Genomic DNA, 24,815 nt, shown 5'->3' on the forward strand with positions numbered 1-24,815 from the left:
ACCCATTCATTTCTATGGGGCTGTTCAGATGAGCGGTGATTTTCACGCATCACTTATGCGTTGCGTGAAAATCTCACCATGTTCTATATTCTGCGTTTTTCACGTTGCCCCATAGAAGTGAATGGGGTTGCGTGAAAATCGCAAGAATCCGCAAGCAAGTGCGGATGCGGTGCGATTTTCACGCACGGTTGCTAGGAGACGATCGGGATGGAGCCCCGATCATTATTATTTTCCCTTATAACATGGTTATAAGGGAAAATAATAGCATTCTGAATACAGAATGCATAGTAAAACAGCACTGGAGGGGTTATAAAAAAATAAAAAAATCATTTAACTCACCTTAATCCATTTGCTCGCGTAGCCGGCATCTCCGTTTGTCTCTTTTACTGTATAGGACCTGTGGTGAGCATTAACTATAGTTCAAGGACCTGGGATGACGTCACTCCGGTCATCACATGGTACGTCAGATGATCTTTTACCATGGTGATTCACCATGGTAAAAGATCATGTGACGTACCATGTGATGACCGGAGTGACGTCATCCCAGGTCCTTGAACTATAGTTAATGCTCACCACAGGTCTTTCAACAAAGGAGACACAAGGAGATGCCGGGCTACGCGAGCAAGTGGATTAAGGTGAGTTAAATTTTTTTTTATTTTTTTTTAACCCCTCCAGTGCTATTTTACTTTGCATTCTGTATTCAGAATGCTATTATTTTCCCTTATAACCATGTTATAAGGGAAAATAATACTATTTACAGAACACCGATCCCAAGCCCGAACTTCTGTGAAGAAGTTTGGGTTTGGGTACCAAACATGCACGATTTTTCTCACGCGAGTGCAAAACGCATTACAATGTTTTGCACTCGCGCGGAAAAATCGCGGGTGTTCCCGCAACGCACCCGCACATTTTTCCGCAACGCCCGTGTGAAAGAGGCCTTAATATTATTGTGCTGCATTGACAAGAGGCTCCCACAGAAATAGTATAATTGCGTGGACAAAAAAAAAATCACAATACAGAATATACCATAAGTATCAATTCAATAAATCATATAGATACTCATATTGGCGGTGGTCCCAGTTATGCCCCCTGTTGCAGAAACCCTCGACGAGCGTTTCGCTATACAGCTTCGTCAGCAGGTAATGGAACTAAAAATGTGGGGTAATAAATAGGCCTCAAAACAATTCACACCTGGAAATAGCGCACGACCAAGATCAAACGGAAGCACATATGGCTTTCGTTGCTATGGAGATAGTAAACTGAGCACAGCGCAATGCAATTCCACAGAGCATCAACAGGTTGCGCTCAATTCCAGGTGGAAACATATTAACGGGTATAGAGCTAGTAGAAAGGACATATTAGAAGATCTATAAGGGCAAAGTAAAACTCTATTAGAATAATTGAGCCATCGCCAATAGATTAAAGTGACAATAAACAGGTGATAAAAGGTATATTATCGACGCCTGGAATGGAATCCATTGACCAAGTTCAAATGTGAACTTGATGCAATTTTATCCTTAGTACAAAAACATATTCTCAGCCCCAAATTAATGGAAGGTCTTGTGAGTACCACTGGGTGATCAACCACATTTTACCTCTTGCCCAAGGTCCATAAGAGCTTGGACAATCCGCCTGGCCGCCCAATTGTTTCGGGGATAGGGGGCTTGTATGAACAAGTCTGCCATTTTGTTCATTTCTATTTGCAGATGTGTCCAGAGACCCTGCCATCTTTTATCAAAGACACCTCTGATGTACTGAGGAGATTTAATGGGGTGTACTTGGATAAGAAAATGCTTTTTGTCACATGTGATGTTGAGTCACTATACACGTCGATATGCCATGACCACGGCACCCGAGCTCAGTGCTCCAGACTAAAAAAAAAATACCCAGTAGCCATTGGCTCCTGAACTGAAAAATTTAGGGAGCCAAATAAAAAATTTTGTCGCCAAATCGAAACCGAATCAAAATTTTGGCATCGTGACAACACTACGCAGATCAGATCGACGTAGGGTTGTTCGATAACAAAATTTTGATTCGCTTTAGTCACCATAAAAAAGTATTGCGATACTCAATACCACGAAAAAAAAACAAAAAACTAACAAAAATAAAAAACACCAAAAAAAGCCGTGTGCATTTAGCATTTTATGAAACGTTCGGCCCATAATAGAACAGTCCTATTCTATTTTTTGGGGTGACAAGGTGACAAAAAAATGGCGAATCGCATGGTTTTTATTTATTTATTTCTGTTACGGCGCTCACCGCATAGGAGATATTTTTTTATAATTTAATAGTTTGGACTTTTCGGACGCAGCGCTATGTAATATGTTTATTTATTTATTGTTTTTATATTTTATATATAAAATTAGGAAAGGGGGATTTAAACGTAATATTTTAGGGTACTTTCACAGGGGCTCTATACCGGAAAAGAACTGATCAGGCATATCCCCATGCATTCTGAATGTATCAGGATGTCTTCAGTTCAGTCATTTTGACTGATCAGGCAAAAGATTAAACCGTAGCATGCTACGATTTTATCTCCGGCGAAAAAAACTGAAGACTTGCCTGAATGCCAGATTTTTTCCCCCTAGGAATGTATTAGTGCCGGAATGCCAGATCCGTCCATAACGGTCTGCACATGCGCAGATAGGTAAAAATGTGTAAAAAGATACAGGATCCGTCTGTCCGCATGACAAGCGGAGAGACGGATTCGTTCTTGCAATGCATTTGTGAGATTGATCCGCATCCGGATGAGTCTCACAAATTCTTTCAGTCCCAGCCAGATCGGCGAATCCGGCAGGTAGTTCCGACGACGGAACTGCTTGCCGGATCACACCGCAGCAAGTGTGAAAGTAGCCTTAGTGTTTGTGTTTTTTTAATTTTTTTTACTTACTATTAGCCCCCTTAGGGGCTGGAACCCTTGTCCTAATTACCCTTAGGCCCCTTTCACACGGGCGAAATTTCCGCGTGGGAGCAATGTGTGAGGTGAACGAATTGCACCCGCACTGAATCCGGACCCATTCATTTCTATGGGGCTAAAAAAATTTAAAAAATGAACTCACCTCCTCCAATTGATCGCGTAGCTGCCGGTCTCCTGTTCTTTCTTCAGGACCTGTGGTGACATCACTTGGCTCATCACATGATCCATCACCATGGTAATGGACCATGTGATGAGCTCAGTGACACCACCACAGGTCCTTTGACAGGTCCTGAAGAAAGAACAGGAGACCGGCAGCTACGCGATCAATTGGAGGAGGTGAGTTCATTATTTTTTTTTTTTGATTTTTTTTTAACCCTCATGTTTATTATAATAGGGTGTTGGGGGGGGGGGGGGGGGCGCACTGCGCCACCAATGAAGATAACTGACCTGTTAATACAAATACAGGAGGCGGGTGCCGGAATCAAATAGCCGACATCCTGCCTCTGACAGGGAGCTGTGATCAGCGGCAGTTAACCCCTCAGGTACTGCACCTGAGGGGTTAACTGCAGCGGATCGCAGCTCCCTGTCATAGAGGTCGGGTGCCGGCTATTTGATTCCGGCACCCGCCTCCTGTATTTGTATTAACAGGTCAGTTATCTTCATTGGTGGCGCAGTGGCCACAGCCCCTCCCCTCCTCCTCCCGTCTCTCTTCTTATTGGCAGCGGTGGCAGCAGCACAGGGGAGAGGGAGAGACTCCTTCTCCACTGCGCTGCTGAGAAGAACATCGGCGGCGGGGCAGAGAACTATCATCTCCTGTGCCCCGCCGCTGTATTCAACTGCAGAGCTGCGGCAGCGGGTCTAGTCGCAAATGGCGACAAGACTAAAAAGTCTTGTCGCCATTTGAAAATTCTAAGTCGCATTAGCGACCATTTTGGTCGACATCTGGAGCCCTGAAGCTGCATGCTTTTTTCTACAAATGACAAATTTGGTTTCTGAGTTGATTGAGTTTATTATTCTGTTATTGAATTTTATTCTTACTCAAATTTTTTTTCATTTTTAAGGACAGTTTCTTCCTGCAGCTCCCGGGGACAGCAATGGGGGAGACTTGTGCACCCTCATATGCAAACAATTCACACCTGGAAATAGAAAGCGCACACCTGCAATGATGTAGAGAAAAGCAACTCCACGGCGCACAAAGACACCTCCCCAACCACACGTGTGACGTGGACGGCATATCAGGTGACTGCGCACGAAAATGACGAACGAGAACTGCGTCCAAAGCCGTGCACGTGAAAGGACATATTAGAAGATCTATAAGGGCAAAGTAAAACTCTATTAGAATAATTGAGCCATCGCCAATAGATTAAAGTAACAATAAACAGGTGATAAAAGGTGACTAATTACAAACTAAAGTGCAATGTGCATAAAAACATAATTAAATCTATCAACAATATAACATCTCATACAGCATGATTATAGAAAGTAAATAGATGAGTGATTGTGAAAAAAATCTATTCAGAATCCAAATTTGTCATTTGTAGAAAAGAGCAGGCAGCTCGGGTGCCGTGGTCATGGCATATCAACGTGTATAGTGACTCAACATCACACGTGACAAAAAGCATATTCTTATCCAAGTACATCCCATTAAATCTCCTCAGTACATTAGAGGTGTCTTTGATAAAAGATGGCAGGGTCTCCAAACACATCTGCAAATAGAAATCAACAAAATGGCAGACTTGTTCATAGAAGCCCCCTATCCCCGAAACTATTGGGCAGCCAGGCGGATTGTCCAAGCTCTTATGGACCTTGGGCAAGAGGTAAAATGTGGTTGATCACCCAGTGGTACTCACAAGACCTTCCATTAATTTGGGGCTGAGAATATGTTTTTGAACTAAGGATAAAATTGCATCAAGTTCACATTTGAACTTGGTCAATGGATTCCATTCCAGGCGTCGATAATATACCTTTTATCACATGTTTAATGTCACTTTAATCTATTGGCGATGGCTCAATTATTCTAATAGAGTTTTACTTTGCCCTTATAGATCTTCTAATATGTCCTTTCTACTAGCTCTATACCCGTTAATATGTTTCCACCTGGAATTGAGCGCAACCTGTTGATGCGCTGTGGAATTGCATCGCACTGTGGAATTGCATTGCGCTGTGCTCAGTTTACCATCTCCATAGCAACGAAAGCCATATGTGCTTCCGTTTGATCTTGGTCGTGCGCTATTTCCAGGTGTGAATTGTTTTGAGGCCTATTTATTACCCCACATTTTTGGTTCCATTACCTCCTGACGAGGCTGTATAGCGAAACGCTCGAGGAGGGTTTCTGCCACACGAGGCATAATTGGGACCACCACCAATATGGGTATCTATATGATTTATTGAATTGATACTTATGGTATATTCTGTATTGTGATTTTTTGTCAACGCAATTATGCTTTTTCTGTGGGAGCCTCTTGTCAATGCAGCGCAAAAATATTAATGGTGACTCACTCTTTTGCATTTAAGGCTCTACTTACTCAATATATGTAGATATATTAATATACCGCTGCATTTTTCAGTGACCCCCACTGAGTGCCCATATGATATATTTGGGATACTTCTTATTAATATAATATTGAGTGGTTATACAGATATACCTTTTGAAATCTGTTTATCTTTACTGGCTACCCTACTGACCTAGTCCAATTATCCCTGTGTGGGCTTCATCTCTGTAGCATTTACTTGGGGGCCTTTGCCCTATTTGTTATACGTGTCATCATTTATGAGATTTAATAAACTTAATATTTTCTTGATATATTTTTTTGTAATTTTTTCTTGCACAGCTTTTCTACTTTTGTGTATTGGTTGTTTTTGAGGTTTGATTGGTTGTCTTACTTTATCACCAGTACTGAGAAGCTCAACAATACCACCAACCAACTCTAATGTCCTGGATTGTTGATCATTTTTAAACAAAAATTTTTTTGTGGCATCGGGTATCCCCAATCAATACTTTTAGGCCTAGATCGATATGATACCGGGTCTAACTATTTAACGATACTAGGTTGCGCTGCTGCTCTCAGCGAGCGCGATGTTCTCCTCAGCAGCACAGGGGAGAAGGAGGCAGATCCCTCCCTCCTCCCTGTGCCACTGCCATCAATGGGAGTTTAGTACTGCGGAGGAGGGGAGGGACTGTGGCCACTGAGCCACCAATGAATATAATTAACACAGTAATTTAAGAGTAGGCAACAGGTGCCGGCAGCGGTATCACATACCTGGCACCCGCCCTCTATGACATGGCGCTGCGATTCCCGGCAATTAACCCCTCAGGTGATGCTGTGTAAAATGTAAACAAATCTAAATAAAAACAGAATGCAACAATTTACTAAATCGCATAGACCAATATTTTATTCATAATAGATCACATACCAGATGTTGATAGTGGGACATTTTATCATTTCATGAAAAAAATTTACTCATTTAGAACTTGATGTAAAGGCTGGAAAAGTAAGTGTTACTAATAAACAGTTGGAGAACCAATTTGCTACAAAGCTACATGGCAGGGTGTAAAAAGAGCATGTTAGAGAGGCAGAGTCTCAGAAGTAAAGAAGAGCAGGGAATCACCAATCTGCGAAAAACTGGGTCCAAAAATTGTGGAACAGTTTCAGAAAAATGCTCCTCAACATAAAGTTATAAAGAGTTTGAATATCCCACCATCTACAGTACTTCCATGTCCGCCAGAGACAAAGCAGTCAATATGGATGCTTGTGAACTATAGACCCTCAGGTTGCACTACACTATAAACAGGCATAATTCTGTACTGGAAATCACTACATGGGCTCAGGAACACTAGAAGTCATTGTCTGTGAACAGTCTGTCGTGCAATCCACAAACGCAAAGTAAAAGGATTGTCTCATGAAAAATATTCTACAGTTTTCAAACCAGCACCTGGATCAGAATAATTTTGTAACTGCATGTAATTAAAAATTTTGCACAGCCACAGAGTTATTAAAAAAACAAAGCATCTGTAAGCGCCACCTACTCTGAACTGCAGCAGGAAAGACACACCCCCTTGAGCTGTCATCTTGATATAAATCTAGCAGAGCAATGAATCTGGAGATCTCTGGATCCATGTGAGGTGCAGGGCTGGTTCTATCTTTGTTATAGATTGTCATGTGCTACGGTATATTATATCTGATCTTCAATTTTTACATTAGTCATGGGGTAACTCCTTTAAGGCCATATGTCAACATGATACAGAAACATAATCTTCTCTTGGCTAAAGCTCATTTGACATGGGCCAAGGCAAGATGGAAAACTGTTCTGTAGTCAGATGAATCAAAATTTGAAATTCTTTTTGGAAACCTCAGATGCCATTGTCCTGTGGAGTCAGGAGGAGAGGGACCATCCTGCCTCTTATCAGCATACAGTTCAAAAGCATGCATCTGTGATGGTATGGGGCTGCCATACAGTATATACAGGTTTTAGAGCAACATATGCTCCCATCTAGATATCTCTTTCAGGGAAAACCTTGCATACTTTAAAAAGATAATGCCTAAACCACATACTGCATCCATCACAACAGCAAGGGTTTGCAGAAGTGATGTCTGAGTGCTAAACTGGCCTGTCTGCAGTCCACACCTTTCACCAACAGAAAACATTAAACATATCATGAAACTAAAAAACAGTCAAAGATAATCCAGAACTGTTGAGCAGCTAGAACCCTACATCAGACATGAATGGAACAACATTCCTCTAACAAAACGCCAGCAATTGGTCTCCCAACTTCTCAGACATTTACAGAATATCGTTGAAAAAAAAAAAGGGGATGTTTCGCAATGGTAGACATGGTCCTGTCCCAACTTTGAGATGCTTTGCTGCTATCAAGGTTCTAAAAGAGGTTATTTTTTTTCATAAAATGGTAAAATGTCTCACTTTAAACATCTGACGTGTTTTATGATCTATTGAGAATAAAATCTGAGTGTTTGAGATTTGCAAATTAATGCTTTCCGATTTACATTTATTTACATTTTACACAGTGTCCCAACATTTTTGGAATTGGGGTTGTAAATGCAAGCAAGTAAATATACATTCAATACTCACTAATCTCTGTTGTTATTGTTGCCTTGGAGCTTCTCTGGTCCCCTCCTGCAGATCCTTCAGTACTATCAGACTATGGACTCCATTTTAGTTAAAGGGGGCTAATCCCCGCCCATTTTTCCCCAGTAGAAGATTGTGGTAGTCAGGGAGAAAAGTGCTACTCTCCACCTGTATGATTTCAACTGCTTGCTGTTGCAGCTTGTCTTGTCTTGCAGGTATATTTATGAGGGACATACAGTCCTGATCAAAAGTTTAAGACCACTTGAAAAATGGCAAAAAATCATATTTTACATTGTTGCATCTTAACAAGCTTCCAAGTAGAGTTTCAACATGCAACAAGAAGAAATGAGAGCGAGACAAAACATTTTTTGAGCATTCAATTAATTGAAAATAACGATTAAACTGAAACAGGCTGTTTTTTAGCTGATCCAAATTTTAGGACCACATGCCTTTAAAAGTCCAAATCTGTGAAAAGATGTGGATTCATTGTCATTTTCTGTCAGGTAGTCACACGTTGTGATGGCAAAGGCAAAAAAACTCTCCTTTTTTGAACGTGGTCGGGTTGTTGAACTGCATAAGCAGGGTCTCCCACAGCGCGCCATCGCTGCTGAGGTGGGACGCAGTAAGACAGTAATTTGGAATTTCTTAAATGATCCTGAGGGTTATGGAACAAAAAAGTCAAGTGGAAGACCCAAAAAAATGTCATCAGCACTGAGTGGAGGATCCAATTGGCTGTCCGTTAAGACACTGGACAATCATCGACCCAAATTAAGGCCCTTACTGGTGCTGACTGCAGCCCCATAACCATCAGACGGCATCTGAGACTGAAGGGCTTCAAAAACAAAAAACGTCTTCAAAGACCTCGTCTCCTTGAACGCCACAGAACTGCTCGTTTTGACTTTTTTCTGCGCCCTGCCGTGTGCCCATACAGCAGTTTATGACCACATGTGGGGTGTTTCTGTAAACCGCAGAATCTTGGTAATAAATATTGAGTTTTGTTTGACTGTTATCCATTGATGTGTTAAAGAAAAAATTGGATTAAAATGGAAAATCTGCCAAAAAAGTGAAATTTTTTAATTTGATCTCCATTTTCCTTTAATTCTTGTGGAACGCCTAAAGGGTTAACAAAGTTTGTAAAAATCGGTTTTAAGTAACTTGAGGGGTGTAGTTTCTACAATGGGGTCATTTATGGGGGTATCCACTATGTAGGCCCCACAAAGTGACTTCAGACCTGAACTGGTCCTTAAAAAGTGGGTTTTGGCAAATTTCTTAAAAATTGGAAGAATTGCTTCTAAACTTCTAAGCCTTCTAACATCCTAAAAAAATAAAATGACATTTCCAAAATGATGCCAACATAAAGTAGACATATGGGGAATGTTCAGTAATAAATATTTTGTGAGGTATCACTTTCTGTTTTAAAAGCAGAGAAATTTAAATGTAGAAAATTGCGAATTTTTCAAAATTTTTTGTAAATTTGGGATTTTTTTCATAAATAAAGGAGAAATATATTGACTCAAATTTATAATTATCATGAAGTACAATGTGTCACGAGAAAACAAACTCTGAATGACTTGGATAAGTAAAGGCATTTCAAAGTTATTACCACATAAAGTGAGATATGTCAGTTTTGCAAAATTAGGCCTGGTCAGGAAGGGGGCAAATGGCCCAGATGGGAAGTGGTTAAATTGAATGCTCAAAAAATGTTTTGTCTCACTCCCATTTCTTCTTGTTGCATGTTGAAGCTCTGCTTGGAACCTTGTTAAGATCCAGCCATGCTAAATATGATTTTTTGCCATTTTTGAAGTGGTCTTAAACTTTTGATCAGGACTGTATTTATGCATGTATTTAATTAGTTTTTTTTTACCTGTTAAGAGGTTTAGTGTCCCTTTAAAAAAGGACCTTTCACCGATCCTAACATTATGAACTAAGTATCATGACATATACAGCGGCGCCCAGGGATCTCACTGCACTTACTATTATCCCTGGGCGCCGCTCCATTCTCCCATTATGTCCACCGGTATGTTCGTGGACTTGGTTATAGTAGGCGGAGTCTGCCCTTGTTCTGCGGGCGTCTCCTTCTCCTAGGCTGTAGCGCTGGCCAATCGCAGTGCAGAGCTCACAGCCTGGGAGTTTTTTTTCTCCCAGGCTGTGAGCTCTGCGCTGCGATAGGCCAGCGCTACAGCCTAGGAGAAGAAGACGCCCGCAGAACAAGGGCAGACTCCGCCTACTATAACCAAGTCCACGAACATACCGGAGGACATAATGGGAGAACGGAGCGGCGCCCAGGGATAATAGTAAGTGCAGTGAGATCCCTGGGCGCTGCTGTATATGTCATGATACTTAGTTCACAATGTCAGGATCGGTGAAAGGTCCTCTTTAAGATATCCATATATCTTTTAGAATTTAAGAGATTATTAGGACTCCTGTTAATTGAAAGTTAACCATCAGCCACAAGGCTAGAAACACCTTTGGAAGCATTTTTAAAAAAAAATATTATTATTGATTTACAAGTATTTTGGGGTAGCAAAGATTTTTGTAAAGCGCTTTTATTAGGGTACTTTCACACTGGCGTTAAAGTTTTCCTGTACTGAGTTCCATCACAGGGGCTCAATACCGGAAAAAACGTTTCAGTTTTATCCTAATGAATTCTGAATAGAAGCGCTCATTGCTTCTGACACGTCCGAGAGCCAGCACCCCCGAGAGCCGGCACCCGGGGCGGACTGCCCCCCACACGCCTTACACTGGCAGGGGGCTTCAGGAGGGGTACTCAACAAGGCTGGCATTTATCTGTCTAGCATCTGTATGTGGTGTGTATTCAGGTCAGAAAGGAGGCGGGGCCATTCAACCTGGCCAGGACCCTGAAGGTCATGGGCCCCATAGAAACTGCGTGGTCTGCCGCTATCGACGGTACACCACTGGCTTCAGCCAATGACTGGCCTCAGTGGTGATGTGTCCCCAAGCAACATATGACCTACCAGCTAACTTTTTTTTTTTTTTTTTACAGATAGAGCACTCAGTGACTGTTAAGATTTTTGGAGATTTTTAACTTTTACTAGCAGGACATTACGTCCTGTAAGCACACTAGAGAAAAGAATGCTTGATTGATCATAAAGACACATTAACTCACTTAGCGGATCCATAAGGTATCTTGAGGGATACAAACAAAACAACTAATGCAATTGTAACTTTATAATTTGCCCTGGTGAAAAAAGTGCTTGGCTTTCAAGACACACCAATTACCAGTTGATTATTTTTTCCATCACTTTCACTTTACGTACATTGGTGGTACTGTTCAGTGGCACGCACCATACTCCATGACAGAAAGTCTTCCGTTGAGCTATGTACAGTAGTATGTGGAATGGGTCAATATGAATAAGGGGTAAAGAAGACCGCTATTAAATCAATTTGAGACATCAAAATGTATTAAGAACAGCTGTAAGATTTCTAGTTGCTCTGTACAGGGAAACTGGTCTATACTCTAAGCCTACACTGTAGGTAGTCCCTTTATTTCCAGAATTTTGCACTCTTATTAAAACTTAATGTAGCAATTTCAGAAGAGAAAGGCAGCTGTTGTTGTACTTACCTGCTGGGACTGGTACCGCTGCTGATTCTGCAAAATATACTGACTCTGGGACTGTGGATACGGAGGCTGTGACTGCTGGTTGTAATATGGCTGTTGGCCTTGTTGGCAGTAGCCACTTACACCTTGCTGACCATACTGAGGCGGCATCTGTTAGAAGATCCAAGCAAAGTACACATGAGTCATGTTGAATGGACTCCAACCATTAAAGGCTGTATTACATTAAAAAGATATGGTTCCTTCCCGGAAATCGCCTGCTCACTAGGGGAGGAGGGCGCTGCTATTACATGCAGCAACCTCCTCCACAGCATGCGGGGAGGAGTGATCACTAAAGCCATCTCTCGTCCCCATACTGCTTTGTTGTTTGCCAGCAGCAGATCATGATTAGACAGCACAATCTGCCGCCGCAAGCTATAATTTTTAAGCATTTGCTCTTTTAATCGGGTAATCAGTGGCAGTATTACACTGCCAGATCATCGCCAACGAGCATTCCTACTATCGGCCAGTCTAATACAGCCTTAAGGTTCATTCAGACTAGAACTCGTGCAGATGTTCAGTTGCATTCTGTCAGTGTTGCCAATGTTTTATGCAAATCCACATTTTTCAACACTCCTCTAAATGAGCTATTAAATTTTGATGGTGTTTAAAAAAGTTATCACTAGTTATACAGTCTATTTCAAATGTGAACATTTCCAGTATAATTGGAAGACAAACTTGTTTAAAGCAGCAGAATTTTATACACTATACGTAATCGAAAGTGTTAACACTTGATATTCTGATACTCTGTAACATACATTTTAGATAAGTGTTTGTGCTCAAAGAGCAGCATCTCAGTCCATTATTAAAATAGAAATAAGATGCCACACGTTTACCATCATAGCATCTATTTCTTCTACAGTTTTAAAATGAGCATATATAATTGGGTCGATGACATATGGGTGAGTGGAAGGTATGGATTAATGCTTGATTGACAAGCACTAAAATGGAATATTGTAACTGAGCAGCAATCAAGCTTTTAACAAATTAGCACAAAAGAAGTTTCCTCAAAGGATTCCTAGCAGTGGCAGAATGGTAAAAAATGTACAGTTCCAAAAATATTCTTAGTAGCATTAAATTCCCATAAATATGTAACAATACTTGTGAGCTAAGAAAGCATTCTCTTTGGGCTAAGGCCTTGGATGAATAACTATGTTCTCTACATCACTTGGGACAGCCCAGAGCATAAAGCACTAAAATTTAATTAACACAACATGTTTCTACGCAGCCATGCAAACCAAAAACAACCAATGTGAGCATTCAGTTCAGATTTAAACATGGGAGAAAAACGAGTGCAAACAAGAAAGATCACATTCATGTACTTTGTTTCATTTTAACCAAATCAAAAGGATACGAATTAAGCAGTCGTTCATCAACACAGAAAAAATACATAAAAGCACCAAGAAATATACATCAGTAACAAAGTTGGAGATGCTATAAAAAAATGACTCAAATAAACTTTATAAGATAAAGTGTGTTTGAAAGGAAAACAAAGTTGGACAGGGCACATATAGAAAGAGACATCCAGTGCCAGATTGAAACATAAAAACACCAAGACAACTTCGGCCAGTTGTCACTCTATTCACATCGGAGGGGTAAATGACTGGGATCACGATCAAATCCAAATCCAGCCGCTGCTGATGGGTGCCTGTTGTATTATACAGTTGTCATCCTCCCTGTATACACCGAGCTCAACACGTGAGGCGGCTACATACAACCACTCACGACATACAGGTACATCAAGGTGGGTTACACGGGGTTTGGATAACCTTGTTGACAAAAGGTATTTTCCTCTGGAAACACAGCAACGTGGGAATAAATACTTTGGGGTAGATTTATCATAAGGGGAATATTTGAAGTCAGTTTTGCTTGAGTCTGTGTTGGAGTACTTTATGCCACATTTATCAAACGTCGCATGTTATTTGATGAATTTGTCTTATCCTTAAACCTAACACTTTTGTCTAGAAAAGCTTCTCCAGCTTTCCCTACTCCACCCTCCTCCTGGAGAGAGATTGTGACTTAAAAAAGTTTAAATGATAAATCTCATGAAAAGCTTTAAAATAACCAACCACACCCACTTCAAAACTGGAGTAAGGCCTCTTGCACATGAACGTGTGCTGCCCGTGCCCATCCTGTAGACCACAAATTGCGGTCCGCAATGCAGGGCACCGACCGTGGGCCAGCCGCATGCGGATCACGACCCCATTCACTTGAATGGGTTCCGTAATCTCTCCGTTCCATAGAAAGATAGGACAAGTTCTATCTTTTTGCGGAACAGAAGCATGGAACGGAACCCCACGAAAGCACTCTATAGTGCTTGCATTCCGCACCGTATCTCCGGACCCATTCAAGTGAATGGGTCCGCATCCATGATGCTGAATGCACACAGCCAGTGTCTCGTGTATTGCGGACCCGCCGTATGCAGGCCGCAATACGACAACGGGGGACACACGGTTGTCTGCAAGAGGCCTAAGTGGTGTAAAAATGCAAAAAGTTGCAACATTTTTGGAGAAAGTGAGCCCATTTTGCAACTTTTTGAAGACCGCATTCTAGTGTAAAGGTGTGATAAATCAGGGTCTTTGACCCAATTTAATAGTCCCTGAAGACCAGCAAGAAAAACACCACTATAAACACATACTTAAATACTCACAATTAACGGTGAAGGTTCTGACAGACCATGGCTTATGGTTGCTTAGCAACAAATCTATATTTACATTAAATGCATATATTAAGCCTATGCCTTTTCCAATCCAATCTGCAATCGAAATATTCTGAAATATCAAAATTATCTACCTATTGAATCTTGTTTCTGTGGTTAAACCTATAGTAACCATTTCAACATGTAAACATTTATGAAATGCTCATCATTTTCATATTTATGCAGCAGTATGTGTGTTTCCCATAGATTATTAGTTTTTAATTAATGTTTGTTACTATTAAAGCCACAGACATTTTTATATGCAAGAACACCCATATGCTTGAGAAACACACTTCATTCATTGCCTTGTGCCCATATGTTTGGTTTTGTTATCACATTTCAGTAGCAACTCTGCGGTATTATTTTAGGCAGTTAAGATAACACTTAAACCAGTGTTAAATAGACTGTAATACTCTGACATAACATTAAACATATTTTCATTAATGCCGGAATATGTTGTTTTTGTGCTCATTTTGTTGGCTTTACTTGACTGACAAATGATTTTTGAAGAGAGAAAAAAGGCGAATGGAAACAAATTAATCACTCTTTATTCCTAAGTATTTTTTAAATAAAATATTTTACTACTGTATTTATTACAGTATTTTTTTTTTATTTACCAGGTGTTACAATGTAAACTTGGGGGCACATTTATTAAGAGCAGCGTTTTAGACGCCAGTCTTAATAACCCCTATACCTGGCATAACTGCATAACTTCAGTGGATCCTCCGCCACTTCTAAATGCAAGACCGCTGGTCTTACATTTAGACCATTTTCTACACCTAAAAAAGCCATAGAAAATGGTAAATGAGAAGGGTCTGTCAGCCCATCCCGTTCCCCACCCACGACATGCCCCCTTTTTTAGAACTGGCTTGATCAGGGAGAAGTCTCATATTGCGCGTAAAGGACCTTAGCCCACAATCTGCGCCAAAAATACGCCTAATTTAAGCGTATTTCTGTTTGCTAAATGACCCCCTTAGTCTTTCCTAAATTAAAAAAATTAAAGTTTACTATCTCAATCTTGGCAGAACCAAACATCGGTTGTTACCATGGTTTAGGAACTTTTCGGATAGAATATCCTGTATAATTATTTAGAGCTAGGGACATAAAGTGACTGTGGTCCATGGATAGAGAGATGTACGAGATGAAACAACTGCATTTTCTCATAAATCTTAGAGGGGTTTTGAAGCCCCTTTTTTCTATTTTAAACTGGCTCAGATCAGCAGGAAATAAGTGACACTTAATTACCTATTTCCCTGCCGCTCCTGTTTTGACACTTACCAGGTTTCCTGCTGGTCTCCCTTCCTTTTCCCTCTCAGTACAGAAAATGCAAACCGATCATTGGTCACAACAGTGACTTGCCTCAGCCAATGAGCATTTCTTATTGGTTGAAGCAGCTCGCCATCTCCTTTAAAGAGTACATCCAATTTTAATGGTATTCTGATCTCAAAAATGTGGAGTGATGCAGATGGAAGATTGGAGGGGTACTGTTGCTGAAGCAACCATACAATGGCTAATCAAGATACACAGGGAATTTATTGTAGCGTCCACTCCAGAATTTCAGCTAAATGGATCTTTTGTAACTTTTTGGGCTTACTTTTTTCATTTTTACACCAGAAAAGTAAGAAACTGAAGAGTCGCATTACTAGACAAAAGTGTTAGGTTTAAAGATGTGACAAATCTAACAAACAATGGGCAACATTGAAATATTTTCTTGCAAAGTACGCATACTTGGACTCTAGCAAGACTGACTTCAAATATTACGCTCATAAAAATTCCCCCATAATCTTTTTATAGGTTCTGTCTACACATAGGAATACTTTATTTCAATTTTAGATGCATTATTGCATATATTAATAAAAGTTATAAAATTATTCTAACCATTCTAAACCATTTTAGAGATAAAGTAAATGCTTTGCCTGGCTATATGATTGTGCAGGCAAGGTACTTGTATACCAGTGTATATGACTGGCAAATTGGGAACTCAAGGTGGTGTTAAAATAAAAAAATAAAAAAATAATAAAAAATAAATAGAAGTGGCTCCATGTTGTAGGTGGAACCAAACTTATTGAAGGCATGGCCAACCAAGTAGGCAGGGTCAGGAAACTTTTAGGGTATGGACACACAGCACTGTCATGATGCTGTTAGGAACTGCAGCATCTCATTTCTCATTAGAATTCATGTAATTCATATATTTCAGAGACAAACAATGAGTTTGTTTCAATAGACAGGTCTAATGTACAAGTAGGCAAGGCATTGCACTGGTAGATATAGCCAAAACAATACAACTGTAGGTGATGCAAACATGGCAGCAGGTCAGCACACTTACATACATTCAGGATAAGGGTCCATTCACAAGTCCGCAATTCTGTTCCGCATTATGCGGAACGGAATTGTGGACCCATTCATTTCTATGGGGCCGCACAATGTGCTGCCCAGATCCGGAAATGCGGACCCGCACTTCCGGGTCAGCAATTCCGTTCCTGAAAAAAATAGAACATGTCCTATTGTTGTCTGCAATTGCGGACAAGATTAGGCATTTTCTATTAAGTGCCGACAATGTGCAGTCCGCAAAATGCGGAACGCACATTGCCGGTGTCCGTGTTTTGCGGATCCGCAAAACATACACGGGTGTGTGAATGGACCCTAAGTGACAACTATATGAAATAATAGCTTGGGTAATTATGAATGCAGAGATAAATACGTGGAGGGGATTTTATTTTTTCAATTATTTTTCACATTTATGGCAGTGCCAATGGGTGACAGAGGGAGCCCCCTCTCTCTGAATCACCTTAGACGCCGTGGTACTATTAACCTATTAGTTCATACAAAACCTGTCCTAATCACACAGCAGCACAAGTTACTTCAGTAGACTGAGCTTAAGAGCTGCCTCGTCTTCCTCTCTGCTTTACTTGTCAGGGATTATTATCCTGAATACAGCTGATAAGATCTTCAGCTAAATCTCTGTAGAAATGGAGTTCACCAGGAGACATTAAGTACAGCCTCCATTACCACAGACTCTCCAGTCTGTCGTTTCTGTACTTTAGCTGTCTAACTCCATTCCTACATTGATTCAGCTACAGTTCTTATCTGTATTCAGGATCATAATCCCTGACAAGTACAGCAGAGAGGAAGATGATGCAGCTCTTTAGATCTGTGTCGTAAAGTAACTTGTCCCGCTATGTGATTAGGACAGGTTTTGTGTGTACTGATAGGATGGCGGCCATTTTATTTCTCCTAATGTTTGCTCCTTAGACAAAAAGAGACATAACTAATGAAAGTTATTAGGGAATATATTCATAATGAAGTAATATTTAAGTATTTTCCTTTTCTTAATTCCCAGAGAACCCCTATAAAATGTGATAAAAAAATATGGGTGGAGATACAGTATTTCAGCTATTCTATTCACTATTCTCAGAATGTACAATGCATTGTCTGGGAATTATTGTCTTTCCATCAATGTATGTTGAACCTTTAAACAGGGAAAGGTAATTATTATGGTAGCAAATTCTAAAAGTTGAAGTGAATAGATCAGAGGCTAAACATGAAATGGCGCAGAGGTTCCACAAAAAGACTGCTATATTTTCTGTGTTCAAACTCTACTTGGTGTCCTTCCACCGCCAATCCCTAAATGTACCCAGCATATGTTTAGCCTATTTATATGAACTCAGCATGTCCAACTGACACTTATATACACAACACCTTGTATATCCAGATTGAATTGACGTTTATATATACTATCCACTTGTGGCTATACAACAGATTCTATACAAATGTTGCTTAGTGCACACCTTTTACGATCAATAAATATTATTTTATTACAACTAAAGATATTTACCATCTCAAGTTCTTACCAAATGTGAGTGTGCCATCCCACCTTCATACATAAAAAAAATAAATAAATAATAGATAAATAGATAATGTAATTACTAACATATTAAATCAGAGGATAGGGACGTAATTTAAAGGTTTTCTGAGAACTAAACTGGCTATTAAACACCCAGCTTCTATAACATTTCTAAAGTTGCTGTCCCGAACCAGCGGGTGTGAACCCACTGTGCCACGTGTTCTACCTCCTCTAAGCACGTTGTCTAAGTGAACCCCTCGATCCTTCACAGAACCCGATGGTGGGTATGGACTTTCTTGAGGAGAACACCATGTTGCTACCTCTTGAGGAGGATAGGCACACGAGGCAGCTGGTCCAGGCAGACCAGGAGGTACCAGAGAAAGGTCCCAGAAGTACAAGCGTAGTCACGCAGGTGGAGTTGTTACCAGGAGCAACAGTGCAGGACCGAAGGATGAGGCAGAGGCGTAGTCAGACAGGAGAAAGGTCAGGGCAGGTGGCACAGGTATAGGTCAGGCAATCTGCGTCGGCAACAGGAGAGTCAAGGCTAGCAGGCAGGGATCAGACAGGTAGGAGAATCCAATAGCACAAATACGAGTCAGGAACACAAGTGGTTATCAGGAGCCTTAGTAGAGCACAAGGACCTTGACACGGAGGCATCTGGGAAGGGGGCTGAGCCACTTATATATGCACAGATGGGCTAGGATAGGTCAGCAAGGTCACATGACCTAAGCCACAAAGCCCAGGAAGTGACGCGGGTCGGCCCTTAAGGAAGTGCAGCAGGAACAAACAGCAAGCATACTGTGGCCAGGGCTGAGAGCAAACTGTAGAGCAGATAGAGAACAACAGCACCAACACAGACAGAGCCCAGGACTGCAGCAGTGAAATGGGAAGCACCAGCCGCAGATCACCGCTGAACACGGCAACCGGAATCACGGCGGTAAGCAGGGGAACATCGGCGCACAGCAGTGGCCGTTACAGTTGCTAATGCTGTCATGCTGGTGTAAAGTCTTGCAATCAAAATAATTTCTTTTCGCTCCTTTATTTCTAACAAGCCATTTAATTCCCTCTATTTCCGACTTTTATATCAAACTTACTCTAGCCTCATGTATGAAAATGGTAAATTATCTATAAAACGGTGCCATTTTTTCACTGTTGAAGAAAGTGATAAATTGAATGGCTTTGACCTGACTAGAAAGAAAGGGCAGGCATGGTAAAAGGCTTTTAACACTGTGCGCGTGTGTTTTGTCCCCCCTTTCAGGATTGCACAGTCATCGAGAAATTACTAGTTTGCAGTGCTCACTCCTTTCCTCTTTTCTGGGTCTGGAACTCATTTACCTTTTTGCTGCAGGTCATTCCATTAAAGCTAATTTTTGCTACACACGGCGCACTATGGCGGTTGCAGTGACAGTTAAAGGTGTCCTCATTTGCTATCAGCTAACATTGTACACAGTTAATACAGGAGTGTATAATTGTAGACTTGGATTGGAGTCCCCAATTACACACTTTTTCTTCTAGTCTAATGTGTCAGAGGACACAGTATACTTGACATGAAAGTGATGAATACAGAATAAATATGACAGGTATGCAACAAAAAGAAATGCATCTGCTTCAGTTACTATATCTAAAATAAACAAGGCTAGGGGAGTTACAGATACATACATGAATAAACAGGCTTCTAATAATAACACAGCTAAAGTATTTAATAGTTTAAATGATCCAGATTGAGAAAATCTTAAACTCTAAGGACTGAGCCATTTTGAGGTGTAAGGACAATTTTTTTTCTAAATTCTAAGACATCACTTTTGAATTTTTTCCTTCTAGCAATTCTGTATTGTTTTTAAATGAGATATTAACTGCATTCTGTGAATCGTCAGAATTACTGCTATACCAAGTGTATACAGTTATGTTTTATGCACAATAAATCACATATTTAATCATTTGTTTTTGTGTCAACACATTCTGGGAGACATAACTTTCTTCCCATTAAGGCCCCCTGCACACGATCAGGATTGCGTGCGGATTTTCCGCGCGGATTTGCGTGCGGAAAATCCGCACCGTAGGTCATGTCCATTGTATTCTATGAGAATTTGAAATTCTCAATGCACACGATGCAGATTTTTTCCGCGCGGATTTTGACCTGCGGTGCGGATTTTAAAATCCGCGACATGTCAATTAATTTTTTTTTTCCTGACCGGATTTTCTTCATTCACTTAGTGAAATCCGCATGCGGAAAATCCGCACCAAATCCGCACGCAAATCCGTATGCAAATCCGCACCAATTAATGCGGATTGACCGCACAGATTTGCCTGCGAACACCTGCGGATTTCAGTGCGGATTCTCCGCACATGAATCCTGAACGTGTGCATGTACCCTAATGGAGCATTGTTATGGTTCATTTTTTTGTGGGACAATTAGTACCCTTCATTGGTACGTGGAACAAACTTTGATTCTTACTTGAGAGATGGATGAACAAAAAACACAATTCTGCATTTTTTTCACCTTGCAGGATAAATGTTCATTATTACTGTTATTTTTAATATTTTCATTTTATTTACATTTTAATAAAGGTACTGTAGTTTAAAGTGTTTAAGAGATTTTTCTTTTACTAGGCCTTAACCCCTTAAGGACTCAGCCCTATTTCACCCTAAGGACTTGGCCATTTTTTGCAAATCTGACCAGTGCCATTTTAAGTGCTGATAACTTTAAAACACTGACTTATCCAGGCCATTCTGAGATTGTTTTTTCGTCACATATTGTACTTCATGACACTGGTAAAATGAAGTAAAAAAAATAAAAAATATTTGCATAAAAAAATACCTAATTTACCAAAAATTTTGAAAAATTAGCAAATTTCAAAGTTTCAGTTTCTCTTCTTCTGTAATACCCCCAAAAATTGTGATGACTTTACATTCCCCATATGTCTACTTCATGTTTGAATTATTTTGGGAATGATATTTTATTTTTGGGGGATGTTACAAGGCTTAGAAGTTTAGAAGCAAATCTTGAAATTTTTCAGAAATTTATAAAAAAACTCAATTTTTAGGGACCACTACAGGTCTGAAGTCACTTTGCGAGGCTTACATAATAGAAACCGCCCAGAAATGACCCCATTCTATAAACTACACCCCTCAAGGTATTCAAAACTGATTTTACAACCTTCGTTAACCCTTTAGGTGTTGCACAAGAGTTATTGGCAAATGGGGATGAAATTTGGGAATTTCATTTTTTTGCCTAATTTTCCATTTTAACCCATTTTTTCTACTAACAAAGCAAGGGTTAACAGCCAAACAAGACTGTATCTTTATTGCCCTGATTCTGCCGTTTACAGAAACACCCCATATGTGGCCATAAACTACTGTGCGGGCACACAGTAGGGCGTAGAGGGAAAGGTGCGCCGTATGGTTTTTGGAAGCCAGATTTTGCTGGACTGGTTTTTTGATACCATGTCCCATTTGAAGCCCCCCTGATGCACCCCTAGAGTAGAAACTCCATAAAAGTGACCCCATCTAAGAAACTACACCCCTCAAGGTATTCAAAACTGATTTTACAAACTTTGTTAACCCTTTAGGTGTTGCACAAGATTTAATGGAAAATAGAGATACAATTTCAAAATTTCACTTTTTTGGCAGATTTTCCATTTTAATATTTTTTTTCCAGTTACAAAGCAAGGGTTAACAGCCAAACAAAACTCATTATTTATGGCCCTGATTCTGTAGTTTACAGAAACACCCCATATGTGGTCGTAAACTGCTGTACGGGCACACAGCAGGGCGCAGAAGGAAACCAATGCCATACGGTTTTTGGAAGGCAGATTTTGCTGGACTGTTTTTTTTGACACCATGTCCCATTTGAAGCCCCCCCTGATGCACCCCTAGAGTAGAAACTCCAAAAAAGTGACCCCATTTTAGAAACTACGGGATAGGGTGGCAGTTTTGTTGGTACTAGTTTAGGGTACATATGATTTTTGGTTGCTCTATATTACACTTTGTGCGGCAAGGTAACAAGAAATAGCCTTTTTGGCACTTTTTTTTTTGTTATTTACAACATTCATCTGACAGGTTAGATCATGTGGCAATTTTATAGAGCAGGTTGTCACGGACGCGGCGATACCTAATATGTATACAATTTTTTTTATTTATGTAAGTTTTACACAATGATTTCATTTTTAAAACAAAAAAAATGTTTTAGTGTCTCCATAGTCTAAGAGCCATAGTTTTTTCAGTTTTTGGGCGATTATCTTAAGTAGGGTCTCATTTTTTGCGGGATGAGATTACGGTTTGATTGGCACTATTTTGGGGTGCATATGACTTTTTGATCGCTTGCTATTACACTTTTTGTGATGTAAGATGACAAAAAATTGCTTTTTTTTTACACCGTTTTTGGTCATCTGAGGGGTTAGGTCATGTGATATTTTTATAGAGCCGGTCGATACGGACGCGGCGATACCTAATATGTATACTATTTTTATTTAAGTTTTACACAAGGATTTCATTTTTGAAACAAAAAAAATCATGTTTTAGTGTTTCCATAGTCTAAGAGCCATAGTTTTTTCAGTTTTTGGGCGATTATCTTGGGTAGGGTATGATTTTTGTGGGATGAGATGACGGTTTGATTGGTACTATTTTGGCGTACATGCGACTTTTTTGATCACTTTTATTACCTTTTATGGGAAGTAAGGTGGGCAAAATTTCAATTTCCTCATAGTTATTATTTTTTTATTTTTATGGCGTTCACCGTGCGTGGAAAGTAACATGACCGTTTTATAGATCAGGTCGTTACAGACGCGGCGATACCAAACATGTGTAGGGAATTTTAGTTTTTTCATTTTTAATCAGTGATAAATGTGTTTTTTGATTTTTACTTTTTTTTCACTTTTTTTACTTTTTTTTTTGACCCAGACCCACTTGGTTCTTGAAGATCCAGTGGGTCTGATGTCTGCATAATACAGTACAGTACAATATATAGTGTACTGTACTGTATTTTACTTACACTTTGTCCGTACGGACCGCGGTATGGAAAGGGTTAAACGGCTGACATCGCATCACAGATGTCAGCCGTTTATACTAGAGTGTCAGCAATGTGCTGACACTCTGGTATACCACTGGCCACCAATGATTATTCAAGAGGAGGCGGGCGGGGGATCGCGATCCCGCCTGCCGCACCGCCCGCCTCCCGCACCGCCCGCAACACCCCCCCTGCACTACTCGCCGCCATAATATCATTCAGGGGTGCAGGGGGGTGAATAAAACTATATTTGGGGCATTTTTAGGTTTGATCCCGGGGGGGGGGTCGGCATCCTTTTCAGATTAACTCCCGCATCTCCGCAATCTTATTTTAAACTCATGACGTACCGGTAAATCAAGGGTCCTTAAGGACTCGGGAAACATGTCGTACCGGTACGTCATGCGTCCCTAAGGGGTTAAAGTAGAACTCCAACGAAATTTTCTATTCTCAGACCTGCTAGAAAGGTACCTGATGTACCGTAATCTGTAGTGAAGTTATTGACTATGTGTGAGCTATCCCCTCCCTTCTGCATGTCAGCTGTGTCATGTGACCAACTCTCTGATTTCCACTGACACAGGACAGGAAGTCAGTTACTTCACTATTAATTCCTATGAGACTGACATTGAGGCTCCCATAGGAATACATAGTAAAACTGACTTCCTGTCCACACATAAGATGCAGTGTCATTTGGAAAGTCTGATTACTGGTCACATGATACAGCTGACGATCAGACGGTAGGGGTCAGCTCACAAATACAGACACTGGTAAGAAGATTACATTCAATACAGATTACATTATGTACCTTTGTAACAGGTCAGAGAGGGAGTTCTTCTTTAACTCTGCCAGGATCAAGTACGCATACACAGAGAAAACCTTGGGACCTTTAGGGCTTATTACACCAAAGGATTATCTAACAGATTTTCTGACCAATCATTGGTCAGATGACCCTTTACACACACGCATCTTTTGTTACACACACAAACTATTGGTCTGATTGGACAGAAATTGGTCAGATAACCTGTTGGTGTAATACAGCCCTTAGACCTCTTCATGCCATGGCAACCTATCAGAATCTGATAATCACATCATAGGGGAAACAATGAGGTGGGATTGAAGTATTCTCTGATACCGCTCACTGCAGCAGTGTTAGGCTTCTTTCACACTGGTGTTCAGGGCTCTCACAAGCGGTCCAAAATGGATCAGAATGCATCAGTTTGCCTCCGTTCCGTCTCCATTCTGCTTTGGAGGCGGACAACAAAATGCTGCTTGCAGCATTTTGGTGTCCGTCTGACGAAACTGAGCCAAACGGATCCGTCCTGGCACACAATGTAAGTCAATGGGGACCGATCCGTTTTCTACGATACAATCTGGCACAATAGAAAACGGATCCATCCTCTATTGACTTTCAATGGTGTTCAAGACGGATCCGTCTTGGCTATGTTAAAGATAATACAAACGGATCCGTTCTGAATGGATGCATGCGGTTGTATCATCTGAACGGATCTGTCTGTGCAGATCCATGACGGATCTGCACCAAACGCGAGTGTGAAAGTAGCCTTTGGTTCATACCTGCTGTAAATGTTGTGCATACAGTTCTTGTGTCTGCATTAACTTGCACTACAAAGTGCCAGTGCTAGTAATGGAATATTC

At 40.5% G+C, this 24,815-nt stretch overlaps 1 protein-coding gene across 7 annotated transcripts in view; it reads right to left on the minus strand.

Annotated features, from left to right (window-relative positions):
• ARID1B (AT-rich interaction domain 1B) overlaps positions 1-24,815 on the minus strand; it is a 600,716-nt gene that overhangs the window by 444,645 nt on the left and 131,256 nt on the right. For 5 of the 7 annotated variants that reach the window (XM_040429372.1, XM_040429373.1, XM_040429375.1 and 2 more), the window contains exon 3: positions 11,586-11,732. The exons of the other annotated variants lie outside the window; for them this stretch is intronic. In XM_040429372.1, the coding sequence (XP_040285306.1) occupies positions 11,586-11,732 (147 nt within the window). The remainder of the gene's footprint in view (positions 1-11,585; positions 11,733-24,815) is intronic. 7 annotated transcript variants of the gene reach the window in all.

The sequence above is a fragment of the Bufo bufo genome, chromosome 4 (assembly GCF_905171765.1).
Source record: "Bufo bufo chromosome 4, aBufBuf1.1, whole genome shotgun sequence".
NCBI classification, from domain to species: Eukaryota; Metazoa; Chordata; class Amphibia; order Anura; family Bufonidae; genus Bufo; species Bufo bufo.